Below are 21,607 nucleotides of genomic sequence, written 5' to 3'. Positions count from 1 at the left end.
TCCCAAGCAGTGCCAGCTTACTTTGAGAACTTGTGGCCTATATCTACATCATGGCTCTCAAACTTGGCTCCATGTTGGAAGCACCTGGGGAGCTTCACTGATGCCACGGCCTCCCTCAGATTCTGATTTGCTTGGCATAGGGCGCCTCTGGTGATTTTAACTTGCAGGAACATTTAAGAAACAAGGTCCATTCTTAAGCCACCCTGTCAACTCTTTACATGCTTAGTTCTTAGCTGCCCTTCTGGGAATTAAGAACTGGCTCTGGGTGTTTCCATTTCCACCTTGGCATTGCTGCCCTTCCTGCCTTTCTCTCTCGACCTCCCAGAGTGACTGTCAAGTACGAGGTCAGTCTGCTGATGATGGGGTCAGGTGGTGGGCTGAGCTGCTGTTGGCGTGCAATGCTGTGTGAGCAAGCATTCTTCCATCCTTCGTTAACCATTTGTTGTCCCTTTGCAGGTTCCAGCCTGTTGCTAGACTCAGAGTATACAGAGTTGGACAAATCCAGGAGTTTAAACAATGATTCTAAAAATGTTCCCTGAGTCTCAACCGTTTCTGAGTCTCACTGCACCCTAAGAAGCTGGGACACTACAACCACAGAATGTAACTGCAGAGACTTGGGGTGTTCACAGAACTTCAAGTCCATTCAAGGGAAACAGAGAGAATGAACCACAAGCCCTATTGCAGACAGGTGTTGCTTGCTGTCTACACACACACACACACACTATTTTAAAAGTTTTCTAAATAGTCACAATTATTTAAAGTTTGGTAGGTTCTCTTTTAAAGTCCCAGTTTCCACTGCTTTTGGGAAGCAGAAGCTCTGGCCCCACTTAACCCACTCACTGGTAGCACTGCTGTGTTGGAGGAACACTTACCAGCCCGTTAAACCTAGGCATTTGTTTTCAAGCACCCCTCATCTCTCTCCTTCACATTAGCCTGGGGCCACAGGCATGTGAGGTTTGCTATCACTGGCCTTGTGTGCCCTGCGAGGGAGATTGTACCCTCATTTTTTTTTCTTTTTCTCCTCCTTTTGTAGTTATTGTTTACACCCCAAGGGCAGGAACAACCTCTTATCATTTCTGTCTAGCCAGCGCCCAGCGCAGAGCATGCTGCTGGCACCAATAAATGTTGACGAAGTCTGGAAAAGGAGGGTGTGAGGTCATTGATCCGAATGCCGCAGTCTGCGCCCGCGCCGCCAGGGGGCAGAAGGACCCGGGCAGGGCTGTGTGGGACCAGCAGCCCAGGAACCGGGCGTTAAGGGCACATTCCGCCTTACCGTCTGCGTCGGCGCCGCCGCCGGCACCTCCTGCTGCTTTCTGCTCCGCTCGCCACGCCCCGCCTCACCCAGACCTAGAGGACCCAGAATAAAATAGCCTGCACTGCCCAGCAAGAAGGGACTTTATTGGGGAATGAGGGAGCCGAGACGGTGACCCCGGTCAAGACCGGAGGGAGAGGCTCGCTCGGTTTCCAGTTGGGTGGAGAAGGGCTGGACCGTTTCATTGGTTAGGTGGTTGTAGTGGTATTTGCCAATGGAAAATAACAGTTTTGTAGCAGAAACGAATCAATTTCACAAAATGAAGTTCAAGGATGGGCTGGTAGGCTTCATCTTCCCTAGCGCAGACCGCGGGTCTGTCTTCGGGAGGTCTGCTTATCCCGAGAGCACGCGTGGGCTCCTCTTGTCCGGTCCTCTGACGGGCATGTAACTTTCGGCCGGGGATCCCAGCCTGCTCTAACCTCAAGGCTTCCGCTCCTCCTGGGAAGAAGGGCCAGTCAGAACACCCAGGAGTGGGGTGGGGCGGCTTGGGCCCCAGGACCACCTCCTCCTCGGCCCGGAGCCGCTCCCGGAACTTTGTGTCCTCCCCAGAGGGACGTCCCCGGGGGCGCAGGGATGCGCTTTCCTCGGCCCGGCGTCCTGGTGCCGCGGGGGCGTGTGGTGGGGGAAAGACGGTGATAAAGGGGAACCCACCTGCTCCAGGCCGTTCTCGGAAGCCTTTCTGCGGGGAGGCCAGATCACCGCCAGCTTTCCATCGCCCCTGATCGCTGCGGGGAAAGGGGCACTCAGCCGGGGTCGCTCCTCCTCTCACCAGCTGGAGGCGCCGGGACAAAGGAGGCAGGCCGCACCCCTTAAATACACACAGGTGTTCACACACACACACACACACACACACACACACACACACACACACACACACACACCGTCTCCTGGAAGCCTCTATTCTGAGGGAGGAGGGACGCAAACCCAGAGTGGGGAGGCAGGGGCGCGAAAATTCAGGACGATCCGGGAGTGGCGGAACCCAGGCAGGGTTCCCTGGGACCCCCCAAAAACGGGAAGACATCTGGAATCTTCCCTCCCCCACCACGATCCTAGGTGAGGTGTACCTGGGATGACCACTCCCATTAAGGAGTGAAGCACAGAGAGTGGGCAGCCCAGAAGGGGTGAACAGGGAACGGAAAGTTGAGAGGGGGCTCCAGGTATCTGGGAACCAGGGGGAAACCCCCAGAGAGCCAGAAAAGGGGCCACTGGAGTTGGGCAGTCAGTGAGAGCGGCTGGAGCCCTGGGGAGCCCCGGCGTCCCGGCGCGGGTGGCTTACCCATTAGGCTCGGCGCGGGCTCCTTGACCTCGGCGGTGCCATAGACGCTAAGCCTCTGGCGCTGCAGCTCCCGCTCGCGCTCCTGCGCCTCGCGCACCTCCTGCTCCAGCAGCGACGGCGCGATGGGCGGCGGTGCGCGGGCCAGCACCGGGCACCGGCTCTGCACCGCCAAATGCGACAGGCTCCCTGGCTCCCGCAGCCGCTGCGGGCCCGCGCCGTCCTCCGCTGCGGACGAGGAGTCGCACCCACCCGCGGCCTCGAAGAAGCGTTTGAGCTCGCCCAGCGGCTGCGGAGGCGGCCGGGGGCGCGGTTCAGGGGGCGCGGGGTGCGCTAGCGCCGCCTGCCGGTGAGCCTCCCGCTCGATGTCTCGCTGCATCTGCGCGCCCGCCCGCGCGCGCTCCAAGGCACGCGGGAGCGCGGGGCCCGGGCCTGGCAGGCTGAGCACCGGCCGCAAGCGCAGCTCCACGAGTTCGCGGCCCGCGCGGCCTGGGCTCAGTCCCCGCCTCCGGCGCAGGCTTTCCTCACGTTCGCAGCTGCGGCGGATTTCGCGCTCGATGGGCGTCTCCATGAGCAGCTGATCTGGGCGCTGTTAGGGGGGAGTCTCCGGGCGCAGTAGAAAACGCTGCTGGGGAGCTTCCGAGTCTAACCCGGAGGAAGAGGTCCCGTGACCCTGACTCGTACACTGCCCCGGGACCCGCGGCGCTTCGCTGGCTCCGAGTCGTCGCTGCCTGGCCCAGGAGTCTCACAGCTCCCAGGTGGGCATGGCCCGGGAGCTCCGCGCCCTGCCCCGCCGATGGCTGGAGGACTTCGCTAGCTGGCCCGGGGGTCCCCGCGTCCTGCTCTGCAGAGGGCACCGGGTCCTCGCCGCCTGGTCCGGGCACCGCGGTGACCTGTCCTGCCACAGGCCCAGGGACTTCGCTGTCTGACCCCGGGGGCTCTCGGCCCCGCTCTTCGGGCGACCCCAGGGCGCCACTCTCCGGCCTGGGAGCCTTGGTGTCGGGAATTGAGAGTTGAGAGCAGCCCAGAAGCCTGAGTTTCCAGCGCGAGAGTTTTGATACCCACGGCTGGGACACAGTGCCCTGCGCGGCACCTGTGGCCGAAGTCTCCACCCGCGGGTTCCAGGGCGTCGCCCGCACCGGCCGTTTCTCTGACCCGCCTCTGGCCTCCAAGAACGGCCCCTCGGGGCAGGGCAGGGCCGGGCACCTCCCCCTGCACCTGCCCGGAGGGCTCGGGCTCCGCCCTGGCCCCGCCCTCGGGCCAGAGCGCCTCGGCGGGGCACCGGGTTTTGTCCAAAGACGCGTTTCGGGTCAGCTCAGGGCACTGGACTTCCCTAGACTCCATCCACTACCTGAGGGAAGGGGGCAGTTTGGGTGCCGTTTCACACACTGGGCGCCACCCTGGCACCGTTTCATCCCCATGTCTCTGGAGGCGTGGCCCCAGCCATACGCCGAGCTGGGCCTCTGAGCCACTGGCCCTCTGGTAGGGGTATCCCCGGAAGACATCGTTCTGGGGCCTTGCCAGCCCCCGCCCAGCCGGTGCCAGAGAGCAGCGACGCCCCTGGCCTCCGGGCTGTCCATCACGTTCCACCCCTGCGGCGCACAGCTCAGGCTGGAGGGGGCGCCAGGAGCATGGGCGACAAGTTCCTGGGCTCAGCTAGGCTCCCAGCGGTGGCCACTGGCGCCGAGCTCAGAGGCTTCCCTTCACCTTCTCCCGGAAAAGTCCTCAAAGCGTCCTTGGCCAACTGCATTCCCAGACGGAGGGAGGAAGGAGGGACAGGCCCGGTGCGCCCGTGGTTCAGCAGAGTGACTGCGTTTGAAAGGCAGTCATCTTGGGCTCAGGCAGCTGGGAAGGCCCAGAGAGGGATCCAGGCTTGCAGGAGGTAGCAGCTCCCTGAAGCTAGGGCCAGATCCTGCCCCCCCCCCCCCCCCCCAGATCTACTTCCAGGGACATTGTCTGTTCTGTTCCCCAGGCTCTCTCCAAATCCGCCCTCCTGCCCTGACCATTCTAGGGTGACCAGGAAGAAAGCTATAATTACCTAGAGAAAGTGGTAGGGCTACCCAGCCTCAGAAACTCCCAATAATCTGTCCAACTCTGATCATTCCTTCCCCCAACTCTGCCTTCCTTGGCCACTCCCATCTCTTTCCACTCTCTCATTGCGACCTGGGTTGCAATCTCAAACTACTGCTCTCCTCCCTCTGACCATCTGACCTCCTTCTTCCCTCTGACCCCATTGGCCTAATTGGAATTGGGCTCACCTGGGTTCCATCTCACTCATAACCTGAGCAAGGTACCCGCCTTCTCCAAGGCTCAGTTTTCTTGAGAGGTGATGAGGATTAAAGCTGTGCTTCTGAAAAAATAAAAATAAAGCTGTGCTTCTGGGAAGAGTTGTCTCTACAGCGGCCTCTCGGTTGTATCACCTCTGGCCCTCCTCCTGCCATGCTAATTCTGCTCTTGGTACCCATCCCACTGAGCTTCTCCATCCAAGGACGCTGATGACATTCACTTGTCAGACCCAGCCACTGGCTCCCCTCTGACTTCCTCTCCAGCTCCTTGATCTCCAGGAACACCACCTCTCCTGGTGTTCCTCCTACCTCCAGAGCACCCCTTTTCAGACTTCTGTTCACCTACAGCCACAGGTTCTTTCCCCTCTGGCTGCCATTGGGGTTGGCTAATGGGGAGAGGAGAGTGAGGTCAGCATGTTAATCCCATGTGCCCTCAGATGGACAAGGTTGGCTGTGTCCCTCCACTGTAGGTAGCAGCTCTGCACAGCTTGATCTCTCTCTCTCTCTCTCTCTCTCTCTCTCTCTCTCTCTCTCTCTCTCTCTCTCTCTCTCCCTCCTCTCTTTCCGCCTCTCTCCAAGGCCAAGGCGTGGTATGAGCTCCTAGCTTCTAACCCAGGGTGTGAACAATGCTTTGATTGTCTCCCTGCACCTCTGTAAACCGACTCTATTAATTTCTCATCCATTACTCAGTTTGAGCGCACAATCTCTTTCCTGCTAGCACCGGGACCCTCACAAATCCCAATCTCATGCTTTAAACACCATCCCTCTGCTGTTGTATCCCAAGTTTACAGCTCTAGCTTTGACGTTTCCCCAGGGTTTGGGATTTACAGCCAACAGCTTCCAGTCTAATAGACATGTCAAACTGAACACTTTCAAACTGAACTCTTGGTTTCTTCCAACTCTACTTCTCCCTATGCATGGCAACGCACCCATTCCGATTCTCATGCCCCAAACATAGGTGTCAGCCTCAATTTCTCTCTTTCCCTCAGCCACCCTTCCCCCTTCAATTCATCTGGATTGGATTGCTGTTGGATCTGTTGGCTCTGCCTTCAAAACATTCTGCATTTGTCCACTTCACTCTCATCCCAGCCACTTCACCTTCCTCCAGTGGCTCCCCACCAAACTTAGAAGAAAAATTCAAGCTCCCTACCCCAGGCCAAAGGCTCTGCCCACTTCTCAGGTCTCATAACATCCTCTCCCTCGATCATGCATTTGTTCTGGCCTTGTGCTTCCCTGTATTGCCACCTCAGGGCCTTTGCACTTGTCTTTCCTTCTTCCTGGAATGACTCATTACATGGTTGGCTTCTACTATTTAAGTCTGGGCTCAAATTCCCCTTCTTCAGACAAGTGGTCCCTGGTTATCTAGCCTATATCATCAACAGCCCTTCTCCATAACTCTACCCTGTTGTTTTCTGTAACTCACCCTGTATTGCAGTTATCAGCAATTGCCTTTACAGTGGGGCATTGACTTACGAGTGTCCCGACTAACGAGTTTTTCGAGATACGAGCCATCTCTTGGCCGATTTTTTGCTTTGAGTTGCGAGCTAAAATTCGGGTTACGAGCCAGCTTCAGATACCCCACCGCTAGTTGGCGCAGCAAACGTCACAGTGAACGCCACAACAGCAGCCCAGCATCACGTGTCTCCTTCACTTTATGATTTGACATACGAGTAATTTGAGTTATGAGCTCCGTCGTGGAACAAATTAAACTCGTAAATCAAGGCCCCACTGTATTTATTTTTTAACTAGAGGCCCAGTGCACAAATTTGTGCATGGGTGGGGTCCCTCGGCCTGGCTGGTGATTGGCCGATCAGGGCGGTGGGAGGTTGGCCGGGGAGAGGGGCCGCAGGAGGTTGGCAGTGGGAGCACACTGACCATGAGGGGGCAGCTCCTGCTTTGAGCATCTACCCCCTGGTGGTCAGTGCGCATTATAGCGACCAGTTGACCAGTCATTCAGTTGTTCAGTCATTCGGTCACTTAGGCTTTTATATATATAGATTGTATATTATCTATCTCCCCCCAATAGAAGGTGAGCCATGTTACTTTTTGGTTTGTCTTGCTCACCTCTATACCCAACACCCCATGCCTAGAACAGTGCTTAACACACAGCAGTTGCTTAAGAATTATTATTATTATTATTATTATTATTATTATTTTACATAAATGCTTTATTAACAGTGGAGCATCTTCCCCATGGGCTATGTGGTTCACCCAGACAGCCAGGACCCAGGCACCAGTTCAGCGCAGCCTCCAAGCCTCTCGCTCCGACTCCAGCAGAGTGAGCACGTCGCCCTCGCGCACAGGGCCTTTCACGTTGCGGATGATGGAGTGGCTCGTGTCGTCCATGAACTCCACGCGGACCTGCGTGCACTGTCCCTGGGAACCGGTCCTGCCCAGCACCTTGGTGACCCGGGCTAGCTTGATAGGCTGCACACGACTCGTGTCCATGATGGCGGCAACAGTCGGGCGGAACTGCTTAAGAATTATTATTGCATGATACTTACTAGGCCTACATCAATGTTGGGAATAAGGAAATAAATCAGACTTGCACATTCACTGTTGAGTTTGAAATTCAGAGACAGACACAATTATAAACAGTCTTGCCTCAATGTGGAATCCAGGACAAGAGTACAAAGGAAAGCCTATATACTATACATCTAAATTATAACATTGTTAACCTGAAAATAAAGGCCAAAGTGAGAGGCAACAAGCATTTATTTGAGATCCAAAACAATAGATATTTGGGAAGCACTGATTCAGACAGAAACCCAACCAGTGTTCTGATTAGGAGACAAAGGCAAGGGAAATTTATGAGAAAGGGAAGGTGAACAATTCTAGCAACAAAAGGAATGTATTTCTATTGGTGCAGATGAGCTGACATAGTGATACTAATTCCAAACTATGTTTTTTTGTTTGTTTTTTTAATATATTTTATTGATTTTTTTACAGAGAGGAAGGGAGAGGGATAGAGAGTTAGAAACATCGATGAGAGAGACACATCAATCAGCTGCCTCCTGCACACCTCCTACTGGGGATGTGCCCACAACCAAGGTACATGCCCTTGACCGGAATCGAACCTGGGACCTTTCAGTCCACAGGCCGACGCTCTGTCCACTGAGCCAAACCGGTTAGGGCTCCAAACCATGTTTTAAATTTTCAGTCCTGTAGTCATTTGTTCAGTAATCATATATCTGCTTTCTTGTTATCTTTGCAAACAGTTCCTTGGGGCACAATGTTGCTTTAGGCCCTGTCTGAAGGTTATTTTGTCCTGTTGCTTTTTTTCTTTTAATATATCTTTATTGATTTCAGAGAGGAAGGGAGAGCTAGAGACAGAAACATCAATGATGAGAGAGAATCATTGATCGGCTGCCTCCTGCTCGCCCCCTACTGGGGATTGAGCCGCAACCCAGGCATGTGCCCTTGACCAAAATCAAACCTGGGACCCTTCAGACCACAGGCTGACACTCTATCCCTGTGGTTCTCAACCTCCCTAATGCCGCGACCCTTTAATACAGTTCCTCATGTTGTGGTGACCCCCAACCATAAAATTATTTTCGTTGCTACTTCATAACTGTAATTTTGCTACTGTTATGAATTGTAATGTAAATATCTGATATGCAGGATGTATTTTCATTGTTACAAATTGAACATAATTAAAGCATAGTGAGATCAACAGAAGGACTTGTATACATGTATATAAGCCAAACCAATGGACATGGACAACGGGGGGATGGGAGCATGAGTTTGTGTGTGGGGGGGAGGTTGGGGGTTAATGGGGGGGATGAGGACACATTTGTAATACCTTAACTAATAATAATAATAAAAAAAAGCATAGTGATTAATCACAAAAACAATATGTAATTATATATGTGTTTTCCGATGGCCTTAGGCGACCCCTGTGAAAGGGTCGTTCGACCCCCAAAGGGTCGCGACCCACAGGTTGAGAAACCGCTGCTCTATCTGCTGAACCAAATCAGCCAGGGCTTTTGCTCTGTTTTAACATTCCAAAGGTTTGAGGGGGAAAGACATGAAAGGCAGTTCCTTTAGGATGGCAGCTCTGGCTCCATTTTAAAGTGGCTCCTTTTATATAATTATTATTGTTGTTATTACATTTATAAAATCAAACTACAAGCACTTAAATGAAATATATTCTTTTTATTTTATTTTATTGCTTACAGTCTTACAAAGGGTATTACATATGTGTCCCTTTCCACCCCCCCTGAAATATATTCTTGCCTTTGAAAGGTGAGAACAACCCATATCTCCATTAACACTGAATTGATAAATAAAATGTGGTCCATCCATACAGTGGAATATTATTCAGCCATAAAAAGGAATAAAGCACTTATTTATACTACAACATTGTGCTGAGTGAAAGAAGCCAGACACAAAAGGCCACATGTTATATGATTCCACTGATATAAAATTTCCAGGACAGGCAAATCCATAGAAACAGAAAGCAGACTGGTGGTTGCCAGAGGCTGGGGAGAGAGAATGGGGAGTGACTGCTCGGGGGGCAGGATTTCCTTTGGGGTGATGAAAAGCCCTGGAATTTAGATAGTGGTAAAAGCTGCTATATTGTGAATGGACTAAATGTCACTAATGAGAAATTTTATGTGTATTTTACCACAATTAAAAACCAATTTTAAAAATATGTTCTCTCTTCATATCATGGCAAATATACTTTTAGAATGACCTAGAAGGCCAGGTTTACTGGACATTTTTTTAAATGAGTTATTCATTATGATAATCTACAAATAACTCCTAATAAAACTATTCCCTAAGTCTCTTTTGGATAAGGAATGCATGGTAATTATTTTTTACTCTTTGAAATGGTTGTATACAATACAAAATCATACTTTTTAATTTTCAGATAAAAATAAAACACTGACAATATTGAAGTAACTGAAAATATCCCTTCTTTGCCTTTAACAGATTAGGAATCTATTTCTTTACTTTTTTAAAAAAATTCTTGCCCTGACTGGTTTGGCTCAGTGGATGGAGTGTCATCCTGTGGACTGAAGGGTCCCGGGTTTGATTCCGGTCAAGGGCATGTGCCTTGGCTGCGGGCACACCCCCAGTGGGGAGTGTGCAGGAGGCAGCTGATTGATGTTTCTGGCTCTCTATCTCTCTCCCTTGCTCTCTGTAAGAAATCAATAAAATATGTTTTAAAAAATTCTTTATTGATTAAGGTATTACATATGTGTCCTTATCCCCCCATTGCCCTCTCCCCCCTACACTTTAATGGATATTTTGAATCCCTAGGAGTTTTGTACTAGAATATGGGGTACAGGGAAACCCCAGTCCTCAGTCTGGCCCCCTTTGCTTCCCACCTCCAACTCTGCCCTGCGTAGCAAGGAACCTTGTGCATGTGCCTTGGGACCCTGTCCTACATGCCCAAGCTCTTTCCTCACCCTTATCCCCACAGCTGTTCTTGGCCACTTCTGAGGTCAGGGTACCGTGAAGTGGCAGGGTGAGGCCACCCTGGCTGCGTGGTCTGCCTTCGGGAAACGGAAAGCTTTCTCAGTGAGCTCAAGACCACTGCGGCAGCCCTGGCTGGGTGGCTCGGTTGGTTGGAGTGTTGTCCCATACACCAAAGGTTTTGGATTTGGTTCCCAGTCAGGGAACATACCTAGGTGTGGGTTCAAGCCCCGATTGGAGCGCATATGGGAGGCAACCGATCTCTGTTTCTCTTCCTCTCACTTCCTCTCTCTCTAAAAATCAAGAAAAGAATATCCTCGCCGTAATTGGTTTGGCTCAGTGGATAGAGCGTCCGCCTGCGAATTGAAGGGTGCAGGGGTCGATTCCGGTCAAGGGCACATGCCCGGGTTGCAGGCTCAATCCCCAGTAGGGGGCGTGCAGGAGGCAGCCGATCAATGATTCTCTCATCATTGATGTTTCTCTCTCTCTTCCTCTCTAAAATCAATAAAGATATATTTTTTTAAAAAAAGAAAAAGAATATTCTCAGGTGAGGATTTAAAAAACACACCAAAAACCAAAAAGTCCAGCCAGCATGGCTCAGTGGTTGAGCATCTACCTGTGAACCAGAAGGTCGTGGGTTCGATACCCATTGGGCCACATGCCTCAGTTGCGGGCTCAATCCCCAATCGGGGATGCCGTGCAGGAGGCAGAGGCAGCTGGTCAATGATTCCCTCTCATCACTGTTGTTTCTCTTTCTCTCTCTCTCTCTCTCTCTCTCTCTCTCTCTCTCTCTCTCCCTTCCTCTTTGAAATCAATAAAAAATATATTAAAAAAAAAACCCCTTCCTTCTTATTTAAGTTTGGACGGAGTTAACCCACCCCCGAACAGGAACCAGGAGAGGGAGGTGAGGATGTGGGGCACCTTCTCTTTGCCCCATGGGAGGGTCTTCGCTGAAGTGTGCGCTCCAGGGCAGGGAGGTCAGGCAAGGGCCTTTCTCCTTGAGGCTCATGTCTTGGACTTGCACAGTGTGACCAAGGCTGTGCAATTAGGGGAAGCACTGGAGACTATGGGAGACCAGCCAGGAGAGTAGAAAGGGGCTGCTGGCACTTTAAGAATGGCATGGGGGTGCCAAATAGAGACCCTCGAGATTTAGGTCGAAAGTTCTCGGGACCTTCCTCATCACGAACCCACCCCTAATTGTCACAGCATCTAAGGGTCCAGCGCCCTGGAGGCCACTTAATCTAATTCTCACATTTCACAAAAGGGGAAACTGAGGCCTACAAACCTGAGGCGAGTTGCCTAGCGTTACCCAGAGCCCAGGTCTCCCGATTCCCACAGAGCTCAGAATCCTCTAGCTGGATTAGTCCCTCCCTCCCCACCCCAGAGCCAGGGTCCAAGAAGGGAGGGCAGTACGTAGCGTGCAAGAATAGCCAGCATGGATGGTGTGCAATGATGCTCACATGGGAGGGACCCATAGTGGGCAGACTGGAGTCGAGTCGTCTGGCACCCCAAGTGGGGGCACCATTCTCCAAGGAGGGTCTGCGACTCCCCACTCTGGCCCACATGCCCCACCAGGCATGTGAGAGCATGTTTGCCGGGAGGCAGCCCAGTGCAGCAAGGAGGCCAGTAGCTGGTAAATAATTTATCAGGACAGCTGATAGTACCTCCCCAGAACTGCCCGCCAGCCCCCAGCCCCCCTCGCCCCATGCACCTCCCGCCTCCCAGCCCAAACCAGCTGGACCAGCTCTCCCGGTGCCTGACCGCAGCCCCCCCACTCCTGCCAGCCAAGTCACAGCCTCCATCCAGGGCACCTTCAGGCAGGCAAGCAGGTAGTGAGTCCTGATCTTGGACATCTGAGACCAGAACGTGGGCTTCTGGGCAGAGATGGCCCTGCAGAGCCAGGTGTGGTCTCCGGCCACACCCATGTAAGTGTCCAGGGTCAGGGGGGCAGGTGGGCAGGGCCTGGGAGGGGCTCACTGGGGACGCTGACCTTTCCACTGGGGTGAGAGCCCCAGATGGCCTCTCCTAAGGCCAGGGGAAGTGGAGGGAGGCCAGCAGCCAACCTCGAAGGCTCTCCGATGACCCCCTCCCCAGAGAGTTGGGTGGGAGAAGTGAACCTCCACCCCCATTTTGGGGGATTTTCTGCTCGGAGGCTTCAAGCCCAAAGTCCAGCCTGGGGGTGGGGTGGGAATGACAGGGCTCCTCACTGCTCCCTTTTGCCTCTAGGAACACCCCTCAGCGACTATGGTGGGAGGAAATGTTTGAAATCCAACAGAAAAAGTTACTAGTTCCTAAACTGGGAAAGATGATGGCAAAATTGAAATGATCACCTGCTTAATGAAATGGCTACCAACTATTCCTGGTGGCAACAGGCCATAGCTATGAACGCAGTTCTTGTAGAGTTAGAGATAAACAATATCAAATGCATGTACACAGTATGTTAATATTTGAAGTGTGAGGGCCTTTAAAAGGAGGAGGGTGAAGGGGCTCCAGAGGTTTGTAAAAAATTCTGGAAAATGGGCTCCCCCCAGGGACCCCAATTTGGTTTCCTCACTCTTTTGGGTCTCCCATTGCATTATTCACCAACTACAAACCTGGTTGCCTAGCAACGGGAACCTGATCCCCCCCCCAGCAAGGAAGAGGCCAGGAGATTACATCTTGGGGGTGGGACAGCAGAGGGGGGACTTCAGCCCTCCCTCAGGGGCAAACCTATTTAGCAGAGGGTCTGGCCTTCCTGCAAACCATGACTTCAACCCCCTGCCCCAACTGAAATCACAGACCCCCAGGCTGATCTCTGGTCTCCTGGCTGCCAAGACAGGGTGCCTGGACCCTCCTCTCTCCCCCAGGGTTCCTAGTTTGGGGCCTGAGAGCTTCCAGTTCCAATCCTGACTCAGTGAGTGACCTTGGGCAAGTCTTTTTGCCACTTCTTAGAGCCTCAGTTTCCCCATCCATGAAATGGGGACAAGAATCCGACTTACCTCCTAGGATCTTTGGAAAGGCCCAATGAATTATATAGGCAAAGCATTTCACAGCGCCTGGCACATGGTAGGCACTGGGTAACGGTTGGGTGATTTTATTCTCAGTTGGAATATCACCTCAGCAGAGTCGACTACAGTGTCTCAAGATCAGGGCAGAGAGGGGGAGGGGAGGTGGCTGTGGTAGCCGATTGGAAGCCTCACAGAGCACTTAGAGCACTATATATAGTAAGTGCTAAATATGTGCTGAGATTATAGCTGCATGGTGTGACCAGAGAAGATGTGGAAGGCCCTGCTTGAGTTTGGGCAATGAGGCTAACACTCACCCAACAGTGCTAGCGCTCAAATTAATCAATGTTGGAGGGCTTGCCCTGTGTGTGCCCTGGGCTAAGTGTAGAGAACAACAGGCAGATGTAGCCTTCTCGATGCTGGCCTGTGAAGCACCTGCACATAGTTAGCGCTCAGTGTATGTCCATGATGATAGCTGGGTACAGCGAAGACTGTCTCCTAAGTGCCCTGCAGGACCACAGTCAGTTCCCAGTTTCCAGATGGGGCCGGGGCAGCCCAGGAGGCTGTGAATCGGGATCCTGGGATGCTGCAAGGAGGACAACGATGACAGTATCTCAGGTTAAACCTTAAATAGCAAATCCTCCTCCCCTCCTTTCAGCTCAGAGTCCAGGGCTAAGCAGCATGACTTGCTGACCCTTGCCCCCTGGGGGTGGGGGTTGGCAGGTGGAGAAGGCAGCTCTGGAGTTACCATGGCAATGGTAAGTGTCCACAGTGGTGGGATGGACACTTCTCTCCCCAGACTCCCTCCCCCCGCCGTCCCCCCCAGAGCTTAAGGGATCCTGGGTAGGAGGCAAAGTCCAGAGAGGGTGTGGAATCTGAAAGAGACACAGCATGTTGGAGGTCTGGAGGGATTCGAGAATTTCTGTAGGATGGACTGGAAATGGTTATTATAATTCACCATAAGCGTTATCAATCATGGGAATTATTAAAGGTATTATGAATAATAAACTGTGCTATTGTTTTTGGAGGACTACGTTTCCCCCCGCGTGGATACTTCCTTGTTAGGGCATCTCTCTGCAAGGTCAGGGTCAAGCTATCCAGGTCCATTTTACAGATGAGGAAACTGAGGCTCAGAGAGGTGAGGAAGGGCTTTGGCTCAACCTGTCATGGTCTCTGCTCCTGCCTCCTCACAGGACTCCTACCTATCCTTTGCCCCAACTCCTCCCACGCGCAAAGGGGAAAGAGAGGAAATGCTGGGCTCTAGTTGTTTTCCAAGCAGCGCAGGGATCTTGGCTTAGGGAGGGTCATTCAAGAGGTCAGCTTGCTGATGGTGGGGCCCTGGGAGACCCCCTCCGAAGCCCCTGCCCTCTCCCCACAGACCCATGGCCGAGAGCTCCCTCTACCGGCAGCGACTAGAGGTCATCGCGGTAAGTGTCGCCCTCCGGGTGAGCCTGGCCCAGCGCCCTGGATAGCTCCAGTCTTAGGCTTCTTTCTTGCCTCCCTTCTGTCCCGGGGAGCTGGCCTAGCACTGTGAAGCTGGGGAGCAGCACCCTCTGCTCCAGCCCTGCCTGGGACGCCCCATCTAAATCCCCAGGCCTCCACTCCCTAGTTCTCCTGTCTGGTCACCGCCACCCTCAAATTGGTGAGGCTACAACCCTGCACTTCCAGAATCTGCATCACCCGATGCTCCGTTTTTGAACCCCGATCTCCCAGACATCCCATGTGTAAAGCCCATTTCTCAGACCCCCATCTCTCTGATACCTCATTTCTGGATTTTCATCTCTGAACCCCCATATCGAAATTTTCATATCTCTGAACCCCACCTCTCTGAGCCCCCATCATTCTGACCCCCATGTCTGTACCTCATCTCTCAGACCTGCACCTCACTAACCGCCATCTCTCTCATCCCTCATCTCTGGATCCTCATCTCTCTGCACCCCCATATCTAAATGTTCATTTCTTTGGACCCCAACCTTCTGGCTCTATATATGTGACCTCCTCTTTCTGAACCCCCCACCTCACTAACCCCCATCTCTTTGTCCTTCACCTCTGCCTCCCATCTCTCTGTCCCTCTCTTCTGCACCTCCATCTCTCTGGACCCCGTCTCCACAGCCCAGTCTCGCTGAACCCCCATGACTATGCCTCCCTCCCACCCCGGGAAGTTGGACTAGCGCGGTGAAGTGGGGAAGCAGCTTTTGCCCTGCCTGGGGTGCCCCACCTAGATCCTCAGGCCCCTCCGCTCCCCAGTTCCTCTGTCTCGTCACGACTCCTCCGGACCCTCATCTCATTAGCCCCCTTCCTTTGATCCCCTTATCTGGACCCTCACCCCTGAACCCCGTCTCTCTTAATTCCATATCCCGGAACCCCAGAGCTCTGTCTCCCCTCTAGGTGTCCGTTCCAAGGCTCGCCCCGCCCCCATCACAGACCCCCATCCTGGAGGGCGGGGCTTCCGCAGAATCCGGGCGCGGCGGCCCCGCCCCCGCCCCGCCCTCCCCGCTGCTGAGTCAGCGCCTCCACAGCCCCCTCCCCGCCCCGGCCCGCGTGTGCCCCGCCGTCCTGCAGCCCCGGGAGCCCCCGCGACTTCCGCGGAGGAGGGAGGGCCAAAGGGGCGGAGGTGGTCCCAGCCGGCCGGCGGGCAGCTCCATCCTCTGTGCGCAGGAGAAGCGGCGGCTGCAGGAAGAGATCCGTGCGGCGCGCGGGGAGCTGGAGGAGGAGAAACTCCGCGTGGAGCGGCTCAAGGTTGGTGGGTGGCGCGGGGGGACGCCTGCCCAGCCTGGGCCAGGAAGCGTGTGTGTGTGTGTGTGGGGGGGGGAGGGTACCTGTGAGAGTCGGTTCGCGGGACCATAGGAGCCTCTGTCTAATTTTGGGGGTGCAGTTGGGGCGCTGGTTCCAGCTTTGGGGGCGGCTGCCTTTCCCTGTGTGTGAGAATAGGTGATGGTGGTGAAGGGGACACTTGTGCCACCTTCGGGAAGAGAATGGGGACAGTGAAAGTGCTTGTCCAACTTTGCGGTAGGGAGGGGCCAGAAGAGACTGATTTCACCTTTGGGGAAGTTTGTCCTATTCTGGAAGGGTTCGGGAGGATGATGGGTGCTTTTTGCAGCTTGGAGAAGCGATGGGCTGGTAACGGAGTGTCTCATGTATCCAGTCTGAGGAGAAATGTCTGTCCCATCTGAGTCATTGTGGGGCTATGAGAAATCTGCCCAGCCTGGCGGGGGTGGGGTGGGGGTGGGGGGCCGCGGGGGTGGGGGAGGACCCTGCACAGGGCAGGGAAGTCCATATGGCCAGCTGGAGCCCCTTTCCATGCCCAGAGGAAGTCTCTTCGGGAGCGGTGGCTAATGGACGGGGCGGAGGGACCCGAGGGATCGGAGGAAGCCACCTTGCAGGACCCCCAGACCCCCGAGGACCAAGCGCAGGACCGCATCCGGAACCTGGAAGACAGCTTGTTCACGTGAGTGGGGTCCCTGCCTGCTGCCTTGGCCCCAGACTGGCTAGGCCAGGACCCTGGGTCCACTCCCAGGAGGTGGCAAATTGAGACTGGGGGTGGGAGGGATCCATTGAACCTGGGGACTCGCCTCCCAGCAGCCCCCTTTCTTCCAGACTCCAATCTCAGCTGCAGCTCTTGCAAAGTGCGTCCACAGGTGCCCAGCACAAGCCCTCTGGCAGGCCCATCTGGCGCCGACAGGTGAGGAAGAGCAAATGGTTGGGGAGGGGGTGTGGCCACAGGGCCCCAAGCAGAACCGTTGCAGGTACAGTTTAGATGCTGGGTCCTCTACTTCTTTGTTCTTGGGCAAGCCATTTTCCTATCCAAGCCTCAGTTTCCCTGTCTCTGGAAAGAGAATATCAGCACACACCGGAAGAGGTATGAGGGAGGGTCCACAGTATCTCAGCTTAACACTGTGAACAGGCACAACAGAATGTTTTGATATATAGTTCGTCTTCTGGTCCGAATGAGGAAGGAGGCAGAAAATGTGGAGGAGTGCTCGTGGAATCCAGTCTCAAAGGTGGGGACAGGTCACCATGAGATGTGCTTAGAATTTGAGGCATCTACACAGGTTTGGGGTTTTTTTTGTTTTGTTTTCGTCTTGGTAATGCCTTTATTAAGATAGAATCCACATGCTCCACACAGAATTTTGAAAGCCAGGATATTTTACAGTAAAATCTGGCGGTCTGGGTTGCCCTGAAGTCCAAAGATCCTGCCACATTAGTGCCGGGTCACTGTGAGGTGTGGGTTTCCCATAGTCTCCACCTCTCCCTGATGTCTTCCCTTAGCTCCCAAGTGCCTGTCATAAGACAGAGAAGATCTGTTAATCAGCATGGGAAGCACCTGTTAGTTGTGTGTGTGTGTGTGTGTGTGTGTGTGTGTGTGTGTGTGTGTTTATATATAAGCCAGAACTTTCTTGCCAGAGATGCACAAGGCATGCTTCCTCGCTCAAGGGAGCTCACAGTCCAGATGAGGAGATGGGGTGCAAAGAGTCTGTGAGTAGGGAGCCCTGGCACAAGGGAGCTCAGAGGAAACACCTTAGTGAGGTTGAGGATTCAGGGAAGGCTTCCTGGAGGCAATGACATTTATGCTGAATCTGGGTGAGGGCCAGACAGGAGGGGAAGGGAATTCCAGGCAGAGGACAGACGCTGTAAAGGCATGGAGGCTGGAAAGAGATTAGGATCAGAGAACTGTGAGGAGATCCACGGAGCTTGGCCTAGGCTTTCTGTGTGGCTGTCCCCAGCTCCCCTCCTGAGCCCATCTTCCTCTCTCTTCCTTCGTCACTCCATTCCAGCCATACTGACCCTCTTTTCTGTTCCTTGAACTTGCCTAGCTTATTCCAGCATCAGGGCCTTTGCTGTTCCCTCTGCCTGGAATGCCCTTCCCCACCTCTTGACTCAAGGCTGGCTCTTCTCATCTTTCAAGTTTCTGTTTAATGTCATGTCTTCCCAGAAGCCCTCCCGCATCTTATACCTACAGTAAAGGAGGCACCCCATCACCTCCCAGGGACTCCCTAACCTCTCATCCTGCTTTTCTTTTTCCTGCCAAAGTCCTCACTCCCTGGCATTATATGTTTATTTATTTGTATTTATGACCTGCCTACTCCCATGGGAATGTATTTTTTATTGATTTCAGAGAGGAAGGGAGAGGGAAATAGAGATAGAAACATCAAAGATGGGAGAGAATCATTGATTAGCTGCCTTATGCATGCCTCCACTGGGGATTCAGCCTGCAATCCAGGCATGTGCCCTGACCAGGAATCAAACCGTGACCTTCTGGTTCATAGGTCGATGCTCAACCACTGAGCTGCGCTGGCCAGGCTGGAATGTATTATTTTTGTCTCTTGAAGTCACTGTCTCGCCAACAGTGACATCACTGGCAAGCCAGACTGCTCCGGGCCACACAGTGAAGGAACAGCATGCTGGGGCAGGGCCATGTGGGCAGCTGGAAATTTGTCGCCAGCAGCCAAAGCCTCTGGAAGATGACTGGCTCCCTCAGGTGCCTTGGAAACCAGAGGAAAGGTCATCAAAGTGCCCATCATCTCTTGCTCAAGTGCCTTATTTTACGGACAGGAAAACAGAGGCCCAGAGGTGACAGCGTCTCTTCCAAGGTTACATAGCAAGTGAGGGGCAGATTCAGGGAGGGACTCAGCCCTCCAGGGTCCCAGCACAGTGGGCTGCCCTCCAAACGTGTTTGGAATGTATGTTCTAATAGCAAAAGGCTTACGTGTCCCTTATGGCAATCTCAGTAGCTGTCAATACAGTAGATGCCCAATATAGAATATTAGCTGCATGACACAGTATTAAGCACCTACTGTGCACAGGCACTGGAGCAGAGGGCAATAAGATGGATGAGGAAGGCTGAGGTGCAGTAGACGGTTTGGTACTGAAGGTAATGGGGAGCCATTGAGGGTGTTTGAGCAGGGGAGGGGTACTGGCATGCAGGAGGCCAGAAGTGAAGGCATGGGCTGGCCTGACCTTGTCTCTGTTATTCCTGCAGGGTCCTCGTCCACTCTCCCAGCCCACTGTGGAGGCAGGTACTGAAGGTGGGTATTTTTGCCCCTAGGTCGGGGGGTCCCAAGAGGAGGGACCTGCATCTGGGTGACCTGAATCTCACCCTGTCACCTTCCCTCTCTTCTGCCTTCCCCCGACTTCCCCAGGTCAGACTGATCTGAACAAGAGAGCCTCTTTGCCAGCAGAACCAGTGGGCACATCCCTGGAGTCCCTGGCTGAGCCCAGAGAAGAGGCTGTTGGGGTTCTGCCAGCCCTGAGGCAGGTCCCTGGGGCAGCAGGGGTCTCCTCAGAAGCCAATGGCCCCTGCCCCAGACCCAGCCCCCCTCTGGAGCAGGAGCACAATCAGGGGGTGACAGCAGCGTCTGGGGGCGTGGGTGAGGCCAAAGGAGGGGGTGTGGTACAGGTGGTATGGGAAGGGCTGAGGGCTACAGAGGACTGTGCCAGGGGGGCCACGGGCCCAGAGCTGGAGGCTAAGGTAGAGGAGATGGTGCTGGAGGCCATTGGGGACAGGCTGGAAGCCCGCCGCCCCGAGCTCCCGTCCTGGGTGAAGGAGGACCGGGGTGTCGTGGAGGTGGTCTGGGAAGGGGTGGGAGGCACAGAGGCCAGCGACTCAGAGGCTTCAGGGGAGGCCGGCAGGGGCCCACAGACGGCGCAGACCAGCTCCCCGAGGCTCCAGGAGGGACGAGAGGGAGCAGCGTCTGGAAAAGGGGAAGAGCCCCCCAGGGGCAGCCCTGATGGCTTCAGGCAGGGGGGCTCTGGGGGAGAGGAGGGGTCCTTTATTTGGGTGGAGAGAGTGACCCTCAGCGAGGACTGGGAGGAACTGCTGGTCGAAGGGTTGGAAGGGCCGAGGGCACTGGGGAAGGAGGGAGGAGAGGAGAGTCCTCTGGGGGTGGGGAGGTTGGGAGGCGAGGAAACCTGGGACATGGAGAGGAGACAGGCAGAGGAGTCGCTGGGCACATGGAAGAAAGGAAGTGAGGAAAAGGCAGAGGAAAAGGCAGGGGCAGAGTGGGAAGGAATAGAGGTGTCGCTGGTGGCGGAGAAGAAAGGAAGGGAGGAGCCCTTGAAGCCAGAGAGGAGAGGAGGGGAGGGGAAGGCGGAGACAGAGAGGGAAGGCAGTGAGGAAGCACTGTCAGCAGAAAGTGAGGAAACGAAGGAACCTTTGAGGGCAGAGCGGGAAAGAGGCGAGGAGCCACTGGGAACAGAACGGCGTGGAGGTGAGGAAAAGCTGGAGGCAGAGAAGGAAGTTGAGGAGCCACTGGGAGTAGAAAGCAAGGCAGTTGAGGGGCCAGTGAGGCCAGAGAAGGAACGAGGTGAGGAGACGCTCGGGGCGGAGGAGAGGGGCGTTGAGGAAGCACAGGTCGTAGAGAAGAAGGGAGAGGAAGGAAAGCTAGAGGCGACTGAAGAACCATTGACGACAGAGAGGACGGAGGGTGAGGGATCACTCACAGGAGAGAGAACAATTGCTGAGGAGCCACGGGATGAAGAGAAAAAAGGAGATGAGGAGCCATTAGAGGCAGAGAGAACAGCAGGTGAGGAGCCACTGGAGGCAGAGAGAACAGCAGGTGAGGAGCCGTTGGAGGCAGAGAAGAGCCAAGAGGTCAAGGAAGATGTGAGTCCAGAAGAGCAGAGAAAGCCTGCAATTGGAGAGGACTGTCAGGCAGAGGAGGTGCGTGAGGCAGGGGCTGCCCTGGGGGCCAAGGAAGAGCTAAGGCCGGAGGAGGAAGGACCACAGCAGTCCCAGGGGAAGCAGGAAGGCCCGCTGGAGGAGGGAGCAGCGAAGCCTCAAAGCCCTGCTGAGGGCCAGGGCCCCTCAGGGGACGCCGCACCCCTCCTGGCAGAGACCCCAGCTCCTGAGCAGCCCACCGAGTGCCAGCCACTGCTTCCGGTGGAGGAGCCGAAGGCCAACCCCAGTGCCCACCCCGTGCCCACCTATGCACCTGCCCAGCAGCCCGAGCCCTCTGCTCCGCCTGAGGGTGAAGAGGCAAGCGGCCCTAAGCAAAAGACGTGCCAGTGTTGTGCGGTGATGTGAATCCATGCCCTCCACCCCACGCCTCGCTCTTCTCACAGCTACCTCGGCCTCTTGGCATCCAGCAGAGGGTTCCCAGGCACAGACAGGGCATATGGGACTGGCCATGGCATCTGGGAGCCTGCTGGCCCACACCTCCACCTCCACCTGGGCTTCCGGACCCCTTGCCCACTGCCTGTGACCCTGGCTCCCTTCTCCAGCTAAACCTTTATACTTGAAAATAAAATATTAAAGCATTGGGACAGCTCGAATGTGTGTGTTTTTGGCACAGAACCACCTTATCATCTCCTGGTGGGAAACTGAGGGCTTCGT

General features: G+C 54.5%; 3 protein-coding genes across 4 annotated transcripts; 1 reads left to right on the top strand and 2 right to left on the bottom strand.

Annotated features, from left to right (window-relative positions):
- Window positions 1-1,377: 1,377 nt before the first annotated feature.
- MISP3 (MISP family member 3) lies at window positions 1,378-4,230 on the bottom strand. 2 transcript variants are annotated; one of them, XM_059696615.1, is made up of 3 exons: window positions 2,589-3,746; window positions 1,964-2,037; window positions 1,378-1,750 (listed from the first exon to the last, which is right to left on the bottom strand). In XM_059696615.1, exons 1-3 carry the CDS (start codon window positions 3,154-3,156, stop codon window positions 1,733-1,735), a joined length of 660 nt encoding a protein of 219 aa, XP_059552598.1. In that variant the 5' UTR covers window positions 3,157-3,746; the 3' UTR covers window positions 1,378-1,732. The 2 variants fall into 2 exon arrangements, with proteins under 2 accessions (XP_059552598.1, XP_059552599.1); XM_059696616.1 differs by lacking the exon at window positions 1,378-1,750 and having other exon boundaries at window positions 1,983-2,120; window positions 2,589-4,230.
- Window positions 4,231-6,993: 2,763 nt separating this feature from the next.
- Window positions 6,994-7,341, bottom strand: LOC132234955 (small ribosomal subunit protein eS28-like). The gene has a single exon (XM_059696611.1). The coding sequence runs from the start codon at window positions 7,316-7,318 to the stop codon at window positions 7,109-7,111; it is 210 nt and encodes a 69-aa protein (XP_059552594.1). The 5' UTR covers window positions 7,319-7,341; the 3' UTR covers window positions 6,994-7,108.
- A 4,715-nt stretch (window positions 7,342-12,056) lies between these two features.
- On the top strand, window positions 12,057-21,528 carry PALM3 (paralemmin 3). The gene is made up of 7 exons (XM_059696609.1): window positions 12,057-12,216; window positions 14,654-14,702; window positions 15,934-16,014; window positions 16,584-16,723; window positions 16,873-16,957; window positions 19,256-19,301; window positions 19,416-21,528. Exons 1-7 carry the CDS (start codon window positions 12,176-12,178, stop codon window positions 21,296-21,298), a joined length of 2,325 nt encoding a protein of 774 aa, XP_059552592.1. The 5' UTR covers window positions 12,057-12,175; the 3' UTR covers window positions 21,299-21,528.
- Window positions 21,529-21,607: the final 79 nt, after the last annotated feature.

This window comes from Myotis daubentonii, chromosome 5, assembly GCF_963259705.1.
Source record: "Myotis daubentonii chromosome 5, mMyoDau2.1, whole genome shotgun sequence".
Lineage (NCBI taxonomy): Eukaryota > Metazoa > Chordata > Mammalia > Chiroptera > Vespertilionidae > Myotis > Myotis daubentonii.
The sequence above is the reverse complement of the archived record's forward strand: the minus strand, read 5'-3'. Positions and strand labels throughout refer to the sequence as shown.